Here is a 16,238-nt window from a genome sequence, read left to right as displayed (position 1 = left end):
CTACTTTCAACTTCTAGATATTAAAAAATACCCTCCTAGAGAAATGCTTGACACTTACCGCATAGGGCAAACCAATGTAACTGTGTGAATGATGCGAGCTGCTGGTATATAATTGGTGGGGGTAACTGTTGGATTTCTCAACTACCACAGGGCTAGCTTCTACAGATTCTGGTCTGGAGGAAAAAAAGTTGCATCAAGGAGAATTCCATTTATTTTTTCTCTTTAAGTCAATTTAAAATTTTAAGCACTCATTTTATTGGGTATACAAATAAAGTCTTTTAAAAAAGATTTTATTTATTTATTTATTTATTTATTTTTAGAGAGAGGGGGAGGGAGAAAGCAAGGGCAAGAAACATCAATGTGAGAAACATCGATCGGTTGCCTCATTTTTTAACTGAGTCATTTCTTTCTTTTGTCATTGCCAATAAAATACATTTTTACAGTAGATAAGACACCCTGTGGATAAGATATATCCTATCTAGATTCCATGTCATAACAAAACTTCTGCTTAAGTAAAATAAATGTCCCTCCTTCAAGTTCAAATATAGTTTCCCTCTCTATCATTAAAAAAAATTTCTAGAGATTAAACGTTATGTAATATAGTCAGTGGTACTAGGGACGCTAAACACAGGGGTGGATAAAAGTGGAAGAAATAATTGAAACAGGACTAAGGACACACTGATTATATGGACCCCAATTTGAATGTGAAGTATACATTTCAATGTGCAAAACTACAGACAGTCCCAACTTAGTGATTCAGTTTATGATTTTTCAGCTTGACAAAGGTGAGAAAGCAATATGCACTCAGTAAAAATCAGCTAGGCTAAACTATGATATTTGATAGGTTAGGTGTATTATATGCACCTCTGACTAATGATATCTTTAACTTACTAAGGATTTATCAGGACATAAGCTCACTGTAAGTCAAGCAACATCTGTATGTGTTAGTGTGCCAAGATACAATGAATCTTGGAAATATTGGAAAGCTAAGATATAAAAATTTCACAATAAACCAAGGTTTGCTCGTAAAAAAAAAACATTAAGTAGCAACCTAAGGTAGCGTAAGATCAGCAGTTCTGACCCGGCAATGGTTAAATGATGATGACTTGGCCAACTACTGATATAACTGGGAGTTAACAACTCACGGTGGTTGATTCATAAGCTCCTTGGCCTAGCTTTTATATACATCACTTTCTCAACTTCTTTACTCATATCAATCCTCCTGAGCCCTATTCTGGTAATTTCTATCAATTAACATGGTTAGTGAACCTACTTCTAAGGATAATTCACATTGAAATTAATGTCTCCTTTGCCTGCGCACAACATGACTCATTTTCATGCCTTTATTCTTACCATAGCTACCACCTGAGATAATTTTTTTTTCATAATAATCCATATCCTACCTCTTATCCAAAGCTTTCCCTAGGACTTAGTACAATTTGCATTCTTCATGGTCTAAGACTTCTTCATGCAGTTACACTCTTAACTGGTCATATTTCTAAGTAAACTACTTCTTGATACACTGTCCTGTCTTCACTCATTACCTGCACATAGTCTCAATTTAGCTCTAAATTGCTGCTGCTGTGAGACCCAGTGTGCTACTCAGCAGAGAGAGGAAGCACAAACTGAGGTCGTTAAATGGTCTGAAGGAGATTTTTTATAAAAGAGTCCCCAAAATGTCCTTAGTACTCTGAAAACTAAGACACACCTAATATCTATGCTGTTATGTTAAAAACTAACCTACTCAGTCTTCTAAAATAGTAACGTTTAACTTCAAAATAATACATGCTTATAAAATTTACAGAGGTACATAAGAAAATGAAAGACCATACCTTCATCCAAACCCCAGATGCACCCATATTAAGATGATGTGTATCCCCCTCTAAATCTTTCTACCCATAAATATATCTAACAGTTATCTTGTAAAAAATGACAACATATACTACATGATTCAGTTTGCTTCTTCCAGTTTTCAATGTCAATACATATCTGGGAACAATTGCTTATTTCACTATATTAATGTATCATGCCTTATTTAACAAGTTCCCTATTGTTGGATATTTAAATTGTTTCTATTTTCACTGTTAAAGATATCACTGCAATTGTACACCCTTCCATATATCTTTTCTGCATACATTGTAGTATTTCTACAACCTAGATTTCTAGAGGTAGACATAATGAACAAAGGGGAAAATGCAAATAGAGTGGAGAGATACTACCTGCCTTTGATTACTCTATAACATTGGTTCCTTCCAAATTCTTTAAAAATTGCATAGAAAGAGAAAGTGGAGTTTTAGCAATTCCTGACCTACATTACTGTTATTAAAGCAACATGTAGTAATTGTGGCCAGAAAGAAAGATTCCCTCTTAAGGATTCAGAGTAAACTCTGAATATATTACTAAAGAGTATGGCAAAACTTTGACATTATGGAGTAACTAATAGTTAGAAATAAAAAATAAAATTTGCAGTGCAAGCATATAAAGTTAAAAATGCTCTACATAACCTTCATGATTCAAATTAAAGCTGCAGCACTGACAAGCTGGCAACGTAAGAAGGCAGAAATACTTATCAACATCCTCATTTCTAATGATACTTCTTACTGAAATTAACTTTTAAAAGGTTAACAATTGTATAAAAAGTTGGTTGACATATATTTAGGATTTTCCCAAAACATAAGAAAGCTTTTTTTTTTTTTTTTAAGTAACAGGACAACACATATTCATAGAAGCGCTTTTAAAAAGCCCCATGTTGATAAATATCCTCAAAGTTCTGCATTGCCAGAACATAATAAATCTGAAAACAATGCTGTGACGAACACCGAAAGTCAAACATCCTTTGATCCAGTAACCCCATCTTTAGAAATTTATCCTAAGTAATCCCCACTAATTAAAGACCCTCAGAAGTGAGATGTTCATTGAAATATTATTCATAAAACTATAGATATTAGAGCAGAAATCATTCCAATGTCCAATCAATAAAAAATGATTACTTAAACCCAAGAAACCTACCATATTTACATACAGATAACAGGTCAACAGAAACTCATACTAATAAAAATCACTATATTAAGGCTGCAGGAGTTTTACTCAAAATCTGATAAAATATTATCATAAACCTTTAATAAATTTTTAATGGCAGGACTAGAGATACTATACAATAATAAATTTTTGTGTAAGTAGCTGCTACAGTAGTGCTCTATTTAGAAAATTTATATATATATTCACATAAGTACTGAGTTAATATACAGGTATAACATTTATTATCAAGTAAGAAACTATATTAGTATAGTACTTCTAATAATTTTGTATCAAAACATAAACCATGGTGCTGTCTTCATCCTAAAAACAAATAAAATTTCACTTACATAATTTAAATGTCACTTTTCAAAGAGAGCGTGATATTTTTACTCATTCATGTACTGCTTTGTATCTGTTCTTACATCACTAAGACAGTAATCATTCCCAAAAAGATCTCTTTACCTATGGGAAATTGCCCCAAAAGATAACATTCTCTAGTCTGGAAATTCAAAATGTTCAAAAATGATACGTAATTAAAGTATTCTCAATATATAAGCATAAGGAATGGTCAAATGATCAAAACCAACAATCTGCAGATAAACTCACTTTTTCAAAACTCTGAATTGTTTCCCTTAAGTAGAGGAACTAAAATGAACAAAAAGAGATTCTAATATGCAACTTGGCTCTAAAACTCAATTAAGAAGTATGTGCTCACCCTGGCTGGTGTGGCTCAGTTGACTGGAGCATTGTCCCACAAACCAAATGGTCATGGGATCAATTCCCAGTCAGGGCACATGCCTCAGTTGCATGTTCAGTCCTGGATCGAGGTGTGTACAAGAGACAACAGATTGATGTTTCTGTCTCCCCCCCACCCCCGCCTCTCTCCTTTCCCTTCTAAAATCAATAAGCATGTCCTTGGGTGATTATTTTTTTTAAAAAAGGATGCTCTTGTAAACTAAGCCAACACTTGGGTACTGACTGCTTCTTTTGGATGTTCCTACCAGCTAATAAATGCAGAAGAAATGACCAAATTAGAAAAATCACCAATCTGTAACCCTCAAGAGATGATGGATTTAGACAAGAAATAACTATGGAAACTAACACCTTGAAAGGTTGAATGAAGGCTGATGGAAAGGTTCACAACAGCCTATTGATCATTCTTATCATCACTGAAAGTTAGACAACCAAGTTTTATGTGCCTCTCCTAATGTTATGCAATATAAAGTATAAAGACCTACATAGAAAATATCATGCTAAAAAGAAAAATGAGAGAAAGGGGGAGGGGCAGGGAATTTGAAGTTAATCACATCTCTGGATCTATGCCAGATAGAATATTATATGACACCAAGTTCAGAACGTTAAAACTTCTATAGGCCAAATGATCCAGTTTTCAACTGGTGTAAGGGTAACAAATTTAAAAGGTTGTCCCAGACGAAGACATTTCAATCGAATACAATGTGTGCAACTTATTTGGATCCCAAAACTATGCAGCAAAGAGAAAGAAGGAACTCTGCCATTTGCGACAACATGGATGGAACTAGAGAGAATTATGCTTAGTGAAATAAGCCAGGCAAAGAAAGAAAAATACCATATGATATCACCTAATACAGGAAACTAAACAAATGAACTAAATAGGACAAGGAGCAGAATAACAGTCAATAAGGGGGAGGGGGGAGGGAGAGAAGGGGGATAAGTAAGGGAAGGGTTTAGTCAAGGAACGTGTATAAATGACTCACGGACATGGACGACGGGGAGGGATATGATTGTGGGAGAAGGGGTGGGCTGGGTGGGGGGAGCGATGGGGAAAAAATGAGACAACTGTAATTGAAAAAGCAAAAAAACAAACAGAAAAAACAACACATTTTTGAGATGAGTGAGGGAACTCTGAAAATGAACTGGTATTTTTAGGGTATTTTATATTGCTATATGAGATAATAGTATTGTGGTTTTTAAAGAAGTCCCTATCTGTTCGTGATGTACACTGAAGAATACATAGCTAAAAAGACATGGGAATCTGCTTTAAAATACTTTAATAAAAAATGGTGAAGTCCTGGTTGCTGTGGCTCAGTGGACTGAGCGTCGGCCTGCAAGCCAAGTGTCGCTGGTTCGATTCCCAGTCAGTGCACATTACTAGGTTGCACATCAGGTCCCCAGTTGGGGGCACGAGTGAGAGGCAACCACACAGTGATGTTTCTCTCCCTCTCTTTCTCCTTTCCCCTCTCTCTATAAATAAATAAACAAATAAATAAATTATTAAAAGAAAAAAAAACGGTGAATACCGCTAAGGCTTAGTAATGGCCACTTGGGATTCATGTACTATTCTCCCTACTAATGTATATATTTTTATATTTCTTTATTTAAAAAAACATTTAAGTTCCCCAAGTTGTTCTTTTTAAATCTTACATTTAATGTCCTTTATACAGTGGGTACCTAAAAGAATGGTCTACTACCTCCTTTCCTCCCAACTTAGAAATATGTACTTGGCATTTGTATTCCTGAACTTCTGTCCATGGAATCTCTTAACACTTCTTTAATTTCAACACCTTTCTCAAGGCTTACTTCAAAGGGCTCTTTAAGGAGCACGCTCCTGATTGCTTCAACTCATCATACTTTTATAAGTCCTATGTATTCCCACAGCATTTATTTACTGTATTATTTATTACTTTTCATGTAATATTTTTATATGCTGTCAACCACCTTCTCACACGCATTTATTATTTTCTCTCCCAAATTCCATCAAATTAACAAGTTTTCTTCAGTAGAAAGAATACAAAATTGGGACTTACATGTCTAAGGCTAGCCATTCAATGGATATACTTGGGTATTCATTCACCTTTCTGAACTTGAATATTTTATTTGTAAAGTGGAAATACATATACCTGTGCTTCACTTCTTCCCAGCAATATGGAGCAAGCTCAAATAATACAAAGAATCTGAAAATGCATTTTCTCAAATATTATGCTTTATACAGATGTATAACACTACTACTTCTTTGTTCAGAAATGCTGCTCAAGTACTACTAGGAATGTTCAGTCTGAAGTTGCTTTTAAATTATTCTAAAACCTTAACTCCACAATAATTCAAAGTTCTAATAAAGTGGTTCTAAGTCTGAGTCTAGCTAGACCTATTCTAAATAAATCACTAAATTTGCAAAGTATCAAAACACTGCTATATTTAAATCATTTAACTGAGCAATAAATATGTGTCAGAGTAAACTACTTATAGTTGATTCTTTTTACAGTATACTCCCATAACTCCAAAAATTATATTGAAATAAGTGCTTTGAAATAAAGTGGTTCCTTTGTAATCCTTTTGTAAAACAGATTTTTAAAGTATATTTTCTTGAAATTGAGTCTATACACATATATGAATTTTTCACATACTAAAACACTAAACTTTACATCAAGAAATATAATCTATAATCATAAATCTGTAACGTTGATATAATAAGGTTTTAAAATTCAAGTTGGTGATCAGGACATTAATCAGGAAAATAAAATGTTTTATTGTTACACTGTATGTATATTTATGTATCATAAGCCTAACAGGAACACAAAGCAATATACATATATCACTTTTCTGTACTTTCCTTCCTTGTCTCTTCTAATGACATTACAAGGTCCAGGAGTCAAGGACCATTACTGTAGAAAAGATTATTTACTATAAGCAAAACAGGAAATAGAAATGGTGTAATAAAATGGGATTAATGTTCTCATTTTAGTTCCACTGACTGCTTAAACCATCCTAATTTCAATACAAAAGCTAAGTAAGCAAGGAATCACTGTCATTGGCAGCAGAAAAAGTTTTGATGTTTAAACTGTTTTTAAATTAATAATTTTAAAGTTTCTGATTTCAAAGGTTTTTAAAAGGTATGTTAAGCCTTAAGCATGTCAATGAAAAATCAACACGATTTTATGGAATACTTAATACAATATGTATGTAGGGTTTAAGTATATTAACGAGATCTGACAATGCATTAGTTCACACAGTCTAATATCCAACATGCTGAACCAAGTAGTATGTGAGCTCCTTGGAAGGAAGGGACTGTTATACTCAGAACCTTAGTAAGGAATACTTTATTGTCTTCAGTTACTCTCTAGAGTGTCTTTAACACTATAAAAGGTCCTCTTTCATTTTTATGTTTTAATATTAGGTGACTAAGAACCTATCCATACAGATGGCTTCACTCATACCTTCACTGAACTTTAGATCCAGTTATTTCTTCAATAAGATGTATCAGACAGGCAGGACACCCTAGTCATGAGTATAATATACTATGTACAAAGTGATAATGATCATCATTAGCTGGATTTAGCAGTTTGCTTGGAATAGTAGCTTACTATATACCAAAGTCAAGAAATGACCTTATCTTGGTATTCTGTTCCTACCCATAGTAAAATATTTGCCATTTTCTGCTAATTCACAGTCTTCTCAAATCTGTATCTTATCATCATTAACATAACCTTTCAGGAGGTGAAAAAATGAATCTGGAGATGTCATTTTCCAGCCTTTATTTCAAAGAAGCCATATGGGCATTAAAGATAACAGTAACCTCAGTAATGCTGCAGGACACCACTATTTTCACCACTTCACACAGAAAGTTTATTCCTATACTTTGTTTCTATCTACAAATCCCATTCACAGAATTTTTGTTTAAGTTTTTGGTGGACTTATCTTACAGTTAAAGGAGCACACAAACTGTAATTAAAGAGTTAGTTCTATGATAATGCTCACTACATGTTTAAGATAACTTGTTAGATGCTAGAAAGAATAAAAGGATATATAAAACATACTCATATTCCTCAAAGAGTTTCTGATCTTGGGAGGAGTAGTAAGTTAGCTAAAAAAGACAGGTACACAAAACCACCATAGAAGACAAAAACAGGGTAATGACACAAAAAAAAGTATGGGTAAATGCCTAACAAAACCCTTGCTCTTCTGCATAAGACTTTGATCTTTAGCTAACTTTCTACCTCTGTTCCCCCCAAAAACTGATGAGGTAATTTGCTGTATTGCTAGGCACATTAATAAAAATGGCCCTTGATTAGTAAATTAATAGTATCTGGACTGGAAAAACTACAAATACTTGATGTGGATGCCACAGATTTGAACTTCCGCAAGATGCAGTCACTCCTATAAATGGCATGCCCTTTGGAGGAAACCTAGAAGCTCTGTCTATGCTTGTAGCAAGAAATACTGGCTTCTGAGGGGTATGAGGCTTCTAAATCAAGGAGACTTTCACACCAGTCCAATATGTCTCCTTGCACTTGACGAGTCACCTGAAGAGTCAAAGAAAATAGCTCCTAGATGGCTGACTATACTCCTAAATGGTCTCACATAGAGGAACACTTGATGCAAACCTGACAAGTCATGGCTCCTGTCCTACATACCATGCAGACTAGTGCCAAGCATGACTTATGATAGTTTTCTCAGTCGGAAATGTCTAGTAGAACCCAAAGACCTCCTTATAGGCTCTAGACTCCAGGGGGTTTAAGGTTAAGGGAAGGACACATCTACTTGAGAAACAGGAAGGATAAGAAATAACATTATGAGGTTTATTAAAGATAAGAATGCTTCCGAAAGAGATCCAGGGCTTTGAACACTGGAGTTTTATATCAGAAGTATCCATACACATGCAAAAAAGATAGGGAAAAATAGCATGGGGCCTCTTCAAGGACCACGGAAAGGTCAGCAGACTTCAGGATAGTGTTTATTTAGCTGTTTCTCAAAATTAAGTAATATACAAACCCCTGTAATGGGGGGGGGTTTCTTTGTAGATTTAGATTTAGAGAAACAATGTGACATTAAGTGATCTGTGTACCAAGACCATCGAACACACAAATTCAAGAACCTGTACAAATTTCATGGCAGTATTCAGTGGTAGTCACCCATGATGAATCTAAAATACTTAAAAATTTTCCTAGCTCAAAATTAAAGTAGCAAAAATTTAAACTTCCTATTATTCACAGAGCCCCCAGGGGATTACATCATGCACAGACCTCAGTATGACTATCACTGATTAAACAAATATAATAAAAAGCCTAATGTTTGCCAGGGACTCTAAAAGAAGTAAAGATTAAGACTGTCTCTGCCTCCAAGATACTTAAAATTATACAGTTTTCATTCATTCCATAAATATTTGAGCACAAATTAAGTACAAGACACTGAAATGCTGGAAATTAAAATATGAAGTCGCAAAGGAAGTGGCCTTTCTCAAGAAAATGATGTATGGAGTAAAAACAAGTAAATCAGAGATAGGCACAGGGGCCCTTCATAACAGTAGTTATATTTAACCAAGTTTTAAAGAATGACAAGTTAAGAAGCCCAAAAAATAGAGAGATGGAAAAGATCAAGAGTATTATAGACACAAGGAACACAGGCACTCATAGGTATCAACAGCAAGACCCATTTAAGCTTGTTTTTCTCTAAGTGAGATTGAAAGACCATCAGCATTACAATCATCTGCAGTGCATGTTAGAAATTTTTATAGCTCTAATTAAATGAATCAAAAGTTTTAAATATCAAGTTCAGAAGTTTACATTTTGATAAGCACTTTCACTCTTATGTTCACTGACATTAAGAAAACACAGAATAAAAAGAACTGCTAAAATTCAGAGCAAATAAGAGCTAAAGGTATGGAAAAGCAGCCAGAGATGAGGGCAGATAAGACTGGCAAGGAACAATTCAAGAAGTAGCTTGGGTATATCTAGTTAAAGAATATGAACTTTATTCTGAAAAACTATAGAGCCACTAATGGTTTATTGCTCCACCAAGCAAAATAATGATGTGATCAAAGTAGCAGCATGGCAAGATAAAGCAGACTTCAAATGTGAGGTTGAGTATTTCTTGTAAATAATTCTCCAAGATTCATAGAAGCCCTGTACCTGATCAGAACATGTAAACGGTGCTTCCTCTTCAAGCCTTCTTCCCCCTTCCTTACTTAGAAACAAGTTATATTCGCTCAATTCTTTGCTTCACTGATTCTGAAAGCTTTTATTTGGTTGTTCTCTTTATAACAGAAGCTTTATTTGGTTTAGTCACACAAAGCTTTATCAGCTTCAAATGCCTATTTTTCTTTCTTTAAATTATATTTAATGATTATGCTATTTACAGTTGTCCCAATTTTCCCCCTTTGCCCTCCTCCACCCAGCCCCCACATTCCTTCAGGCAATCCCCACCCCATTGTTGTCCATGCCCATGGGTCCATGCATGTGTTCATTCGCTACTCTGTTTCCTTCTATGCTGTACTCTACATCCTCATGACTATTCTGTAACTACCTCTATGTACTTCATATTCCCTTCAACTATTTTACCCAACCCCCCAAGCTCCCTCCAATCTGGCAACCATCAAAATGTTCTCTGTAACCATGATTCTGTTGGTGTTCTGATTTTTTGTTTGTTAGATTCAATTGCTGATAAATACGTATTTGTTGCTATTTTACTGTTACTATTTTATTTTCTTCTTAAAGAAGACCCATTAACATTTCATATAATGCTGGTTTGGTGGTGACGTAGTCCTTCAGTTTTTTTCTTGCCTGGGAAGCACTTTATCTGTCCTTTGACTCTATATGATAGCTTTGCTGGGTAGAGTAATCTTGGTTGTAGGTCCTTGCTTTTCATCACTTTGAGTATTACTTCCCAGTCCCCTCTTGCCTGCAGTTTCTTTTGAGAAATCAGCTGACAATCTTATGGAAATTGACTGCTTTTCTCTTGCTGAATTTAAGAATCTCTCTTTATCTTTACCTTTTGCATTTTAATTGTGATGTTATCTTGAGGTGGGCCTCTTTGAGTTAATCTTGAATGGGACTCTCTGCCTTGCTGGACTTATATATCTACTTCCTTCAACAAGTTAGGGACGTTTTCTTTCATTATTTTTTCAAATAGTTTTCCAATTTCTTGTTCTCTCTTCTCCTTCCAATACCGTAAGGATAGAAATGTTGGTATGCTTGAAGTTGTCCCAGAGGCTCCTTACACTATCCTCAAATTTTAGGATTTTTTCTTCTTGCTGTTCTGACTGGTTGTTTTTTGCTTCCTTATATTACAAATTGCTGATTTGATTCTTGGCTTCATCCATTCTACTATTGATTACCTGTAAATTGTTCTTCATTTCAGTTAGTGTATCATTCATTTCTAACTGGTTTCCATGTCCTTTTTTATGCTGTCGAAGTTCTAAGTTCATCTGCTTTTCCACTAAGTTCACTGAGCATCCTCATAACCAATGTTTTGAACTCTGTATCTAGTAGCTTGCTTATCTCCATTTTGTTTAGTTATTTTTCGGGAGTTCTGTTTTCATTTGGGCCATGTTTCTTTGTCTCCTCATTTTGGCAGCCTCACTATGTTTGTTTCTATGTATTAGATAGAGCTGTTACATTTCCCAAACTTGGTAGAGTAGCCTAATGTAGTAATGTCCTGTTGGGTCTGGTGGCACAGTCTACCCTATTATCCAAGCTAGGTACTCAAGGTGCACACACTGAGTGGGCTGTGTACACCCTCCAGTTGTAGTTGAGCCTTGATTGCTCTTATTACATCCATAGTCAGTCACTACCTTTGTTCTGTCCAGGGTCACAGAGCACTCTGTAGGTGGATGCTACTCGCGCTGGACTCAGTGGTTCCCAGACAAGGCCAACCTGTGAACCAAGGCCAGCTGCTGCTAGTGCAGGACGTGAAGCAACTTAGCAAAAGACATGGGGCTCGCTGAAGCCAGATGCTGCTTATTTGAGAGAATTTAGGAAAATTTGAAGCATGGGCCACAGCAAGCCATCAGTTTAGAAAAGCCACTGGAAACAGCTTGGGTTGGCGCACAAACTGGGTGGGGCAGAGCCTCAGGGAATCACTAGGGTGGGGTAAACAGTGTGAGCTAGGTTAGTGAAGTCCTCAGTAGGGAGCCTGCCGGCCAGCTCTATAGGGATAGCGCTCAGGAAAGGAACAATGGCCTCTAAAAACACTTCTGTCTAGGAGAAAGGTGCCCCCCAGCTCTTGCCCTGATGTTGGACAATTTATTTCCTCCCCGTGTATCTCTGGTGCCTTTCAATATGCTACCCCTGTACTAGAGCTCAGATTGAGTAAGTCTGAGTTTACTCATGTTTCCTTTAAGAGGAAGTTCAGGGATTCCAGCAGTTTGTCTTCTAAAACCTCAATCCCTGCTGGCTTTTACAGTCAGAAGTTATGGAGATTTATCTTCCTGGCACTGGAACCCTGGGCTGGGGGTCTTGCTGTGGGGCTGAGACCCTTCACTCCTGAGATAACCCTGCCTTTTTTTATCCACCATATGTGGGTGTGGGACCAGCTTGTTCCTCATCTCCGCCACTCCTACCAGTCACAGTGTAGTTTGTTCGTTAATTTCATAGTTGTAGGACTTGCATTTGGCTCAATTTCTGACTGCTGAATGATGGCTGTTCTATAGTTTAGTTGTAATTTTGATGTGGATCTGAGAGGGGACGAGCTGAATTTACCTATGCCACTATCTTGACGGAGTCTCAAGAGCCTATTTTTATTCATAGCACATTACCATAGAACTCGCAAAAGGGGTGTTTACATAGATACTATAGAGAAAACAAAATTTTACTTTAATCTCCTAACTATATGCTCTGGAAAACCTCATTATTTAATTCCTCATCAGTTAAAGAGGGTGATTTAAAATATCCTAGTCAGGAGAGATCCAAGATGGCAGAGGAGTAAGTGGAAGCTACACTAACTTCCGCCCAGGACCAATCCTGAATTACAACTAAATTATAGAGAAATCATCCTGATAACTAACTGAATGCTAGCTGGAGAGAAGCCTTATAACCAAGGACAGACAGAAGAAACCACTTCACCACAATGAGACTGGTAGGGAGTGTGGAGATGCAAAAGGGCTGGCTGAGCTCCCATGACTGCAGCTGAAGTCGTCGTCGTCGGCAGCCGTCCGTCTCGAGAGACGATGGTGTAGCTTCTTCAGAGTCTATCTGCACCGCCAAGAATGGCTGTGCAGTCCGACTCGGGAGTGACATGGTATCTGTCTCCTCCCGTGTTGAATCGACATCTTGCGATGACGCTGAAGCTACAGAGCCTGGGCAGGGTAATATGGAGGGTCTGCTGTTGCCCATGCAGCAGACCCCCCCTCTCTTCGCAGCTGAAGGGTCCAAGGGAAAGACGGAGTCGATACAGCTTGGGTTCAGGTGCGCCGCAGGAGTTGCCGGTGTTGACTACAACGTCAAACCGCCTTAGGGACTCCGGCTCCGGATTTTCTGTCGGGGTTTACTCCCTTAGCCTTTCCCCTGAAGAGGTATGCCACAAGGCAGCGGAGGTTTTTTGGAGTCAGAGTTTTCCTTCTCTGATGTACCCTGACTGGAAGACTGAACCAGCGACACTTAGCTCGCAGGCCGACGCTCAATCCACTGAGCTAAACCAGCCAGGGCATGCAGCTGAAGTACTAGAGGGATATTTCAGTAGCTGGGGGGTTCGCCCTGAGATGTGTGGGATCTAGCCTCAAGGTAGGCTCCCCCGCCTACAGCAGCAGTGCTAAAAAGGAACCCAGATAACACCCAACTGTGAAAAGCAGCAGGGTTTCTATCCACCAGGGAGGGAAGGCTGGAGATCAAAGAGAACCTCTTAAAGGGCCAACACACAAAATTTTGTTCGTAGCCATTGACCCTGGGCTCCAACAGAAGGAGGGTAGAGTGGACTAGAGACACTTGAAGAGAGTCTGGGGTTGGTGGCTCGAGAGAGAGAACTAAGAAAGAGCCATCAGTTTCCCTGTGCTGAGTCATTCCCCATACTGCAGGAGCCATCTCTCTCAGGCAGAGCATTCCTCTCCATGTGTCATCAGCCTGAGGGGAAGAAATAGCCCCACTGTGTGGAGCTTAAACTAGGCTGCTGATACAGCTTGAGGCTATATCACTGATTACTTTAACAACTAAGGTGGATTTCAGGGAGTTCTGTGAGACATCAGCTGACCCTCCCCAGGGCCCAGTGCTTTGATGTGCAGCTTGGTTCTTTCTGCACACAAACAAGCCCAGCACGGAAAAGCCACATGCTGTGGATCACTGATAGCTCTAAACAGGTTGACCAGGGTCAGTCACAAGCAGAATCTGACAAAGGCCTAGTGTCTTTGCAGATCTACCTAATACAAATAAACAAATACAAAGAAGCAGCCAAAATAGGAAAACAAAGAAACAGACCCCAAATGAAAGAACAATTGAATTGTCCAGAAGAGCTGGATGAAACGGAGGCAAGCAATCTATCATATGAGAGTTTAGAGTCATGATTATAAGAATATTCAACAGCATGAAAAAAAGACACAGAAACCATTATTAAAGGACCAGTCAGAAATAAAGAATGCAATATCTGAAATAAATAATACACTGGAAGGAATAAACAGTAGGTTTGATGAAGCAAAAGATAAAATCTGGTGAAGAAAAAAGACACAGAAGTCCAGGAAGCACGGAGTCCCAAATAATATGGCCCCAGAGAGGGCTACACCAAGACACATCATAATTAAAGGGGCAAAGCTTAAAGACAAGGAGACAGACAATCCTAAAAGCCAGAAGAGAAAAGCCATTAGTTACCTAAAAGGGAGCTCTAATTAAGGCTGTCATCTGATTTTTCAACAGAAACATTTCAGACCAGAAGTGACTGGCATGAAATATTCAAGGTAATGAACAGCGAAGACATACAACCAAGGCTACTTTACCCAGCAAGGCTATCATTTAAAATCAAAGAGGAAACGATGATCTTCCCAGACAAGACAAAACTAAAGAAGTTTGTTCAAACCAAACCAGTACGACAAAAATGTTAAAGGGCGGAGAGGAGGAAAGAAGAAAGAAGAAAGAAAAAAAAAAAGAAGAGGAAGAAAGAAAAGAAAGAAAAAAACAAAAAGGAAGATAGTCTAACAATGAAATGGCACTAAATATGTTATCTATCAATAGTCACCTTAAGTGTAAATGGCTTAAATGCTCTGATCAAAAGTCTAAGGGTAGCTGAATGGGTAAGAAAAGAAGACCCATACATATGCTGCCTCGAAAAGACCCACCTCAGATCGAAAGATACACACAGACTAAAAGTAAAGGGATGGAAAAAGATATTTCATGGAAATGGAAAGAAAAAAAAAAAGCTGGGGTAGTAATACAGTACTCCCTCTCTATATTGCAGTTCACTTATCGCAGCCGCACTGTATGCAGGATTTTTTAAAAATATTATATTTAATTATTTATCGCAGATTTTTCGCCATATCGCAGAATTTTGTGGTACTGTATACGTATGTTATTAAAGTTATGTAGGTTTAAGAGTGTAGAATATGTTTAAGGACATAAGTAGTGTTTATAAAAGTGTGGAAAAGGTTAATAAGGGAGTGGGAAAGGTTAACAAGGGACTGGGAACGGTTTATAAGTATGTGGGAAGGATTTATAAAGACTTAAAATATATATAAATACTAAAATAAATGTAAGGTTCCTACTTCGTGGATTTTCACCTATCGCAGGGGGTTCTAGAACATAATACCCATGATAAGTGAGGGACTACTGTACTTGTATCTGACAAAATAGACTTTAAAACCAAGGCTACAGTAAGAGAAAAAGAAGGACACTACATAATGATAAAGGGAACAATGCAACAAGAAGATATAACCCTAGTAAGCATTTATGTACCTGACAGAGGAGCACAGAAATATGTGAAGCAAATCTTGATGGACATAAAGGGATAAACCAACAGAAATACAGTCACAGTCGGAAATTTCAACTCCATGTTGACTTCAATGGATAGATCTTCCAGACAGAGAATCAACAAGGAGACAGCAGCCTTAAAACAACAAACTAGATCAAATGGATTTAATTGATATCTTCAGAGCTTCTCACCTCAGAGCAGAATGTACACACTTTTCAAGTGAACATGGAACGTTTTCTAGGAGAGACCACATATTAGGACATAAAAACAAGTGTCAATAAATTTAAGACTGAAATCATATCAAGCATCTTCTCTGACCACAATGCTATGAAACTAGAAATCAATCAAGGAGAACACTGAAAAACACACAAAGACATGGAAACTAAGTAACATGCTCCCCAAAAATAAATGGATCACACAGCAAGATCAAGGAAGAAATCAAAGATACCTTGAAACAAATGAAAATGTGGATACAACAATCCAAGATCTGTGGGACACTCTGAAAGCAATCCTAAGAGGGAAATTCATAGCATTACAGGCCTATCTCAAGAAATAAGAAAAAACTCAAATAAACAATCTAA

At 37.2% G+C, this 16,238-nt stretch overlaps 1 protein-coding gene across 4 annotated transcripts in view; it reads right to left on the bottom strand.

The window, feature by feature from the left end:
- KMT2E (lysine methyltransferase 2E (inactive)) overlaps window positions 1-16,238 on the bottom strand; it is a 99,985-nt gene that overhangs the window by 44,099 nt on the left and 39,648 nt on the right. For all 4 annotated transcript variants that reach the window (XM_090287316.1, XM_090287318.1, XM_090287317.1 and 1 more), the window contains one exon: window positions 59-173. In XM_090287316.1, the coding sequence (XP_090143442.1) occupies window positions 59-173 (115 nt within the window). The remainder of the gene's footprint in view (window positions 1-58; window positions 174-16,238) is intronic.

Source organism: Furipterus horrens, unplaced genomic scaffold (assembly GCF_987537825.1).
Source record: "Furipterus horrens unplaced genomic scaffold, mFurHor1.1.pri manual_scaffold_9, whole genome shotgun sequence".
Classification (NCBI taxonomy): domain Eukaryota; kingdom Metazoa; phylum Chordata; class Mammalia; order Chiroptera; family Furipteridae; genus Furipterus; species Furipterus horrens.
The sequence above is the reverse complement of the archived record's forward strand: the minus strand, read 5'-3'. Positions and strand labels throughout refer to the sequence as shown.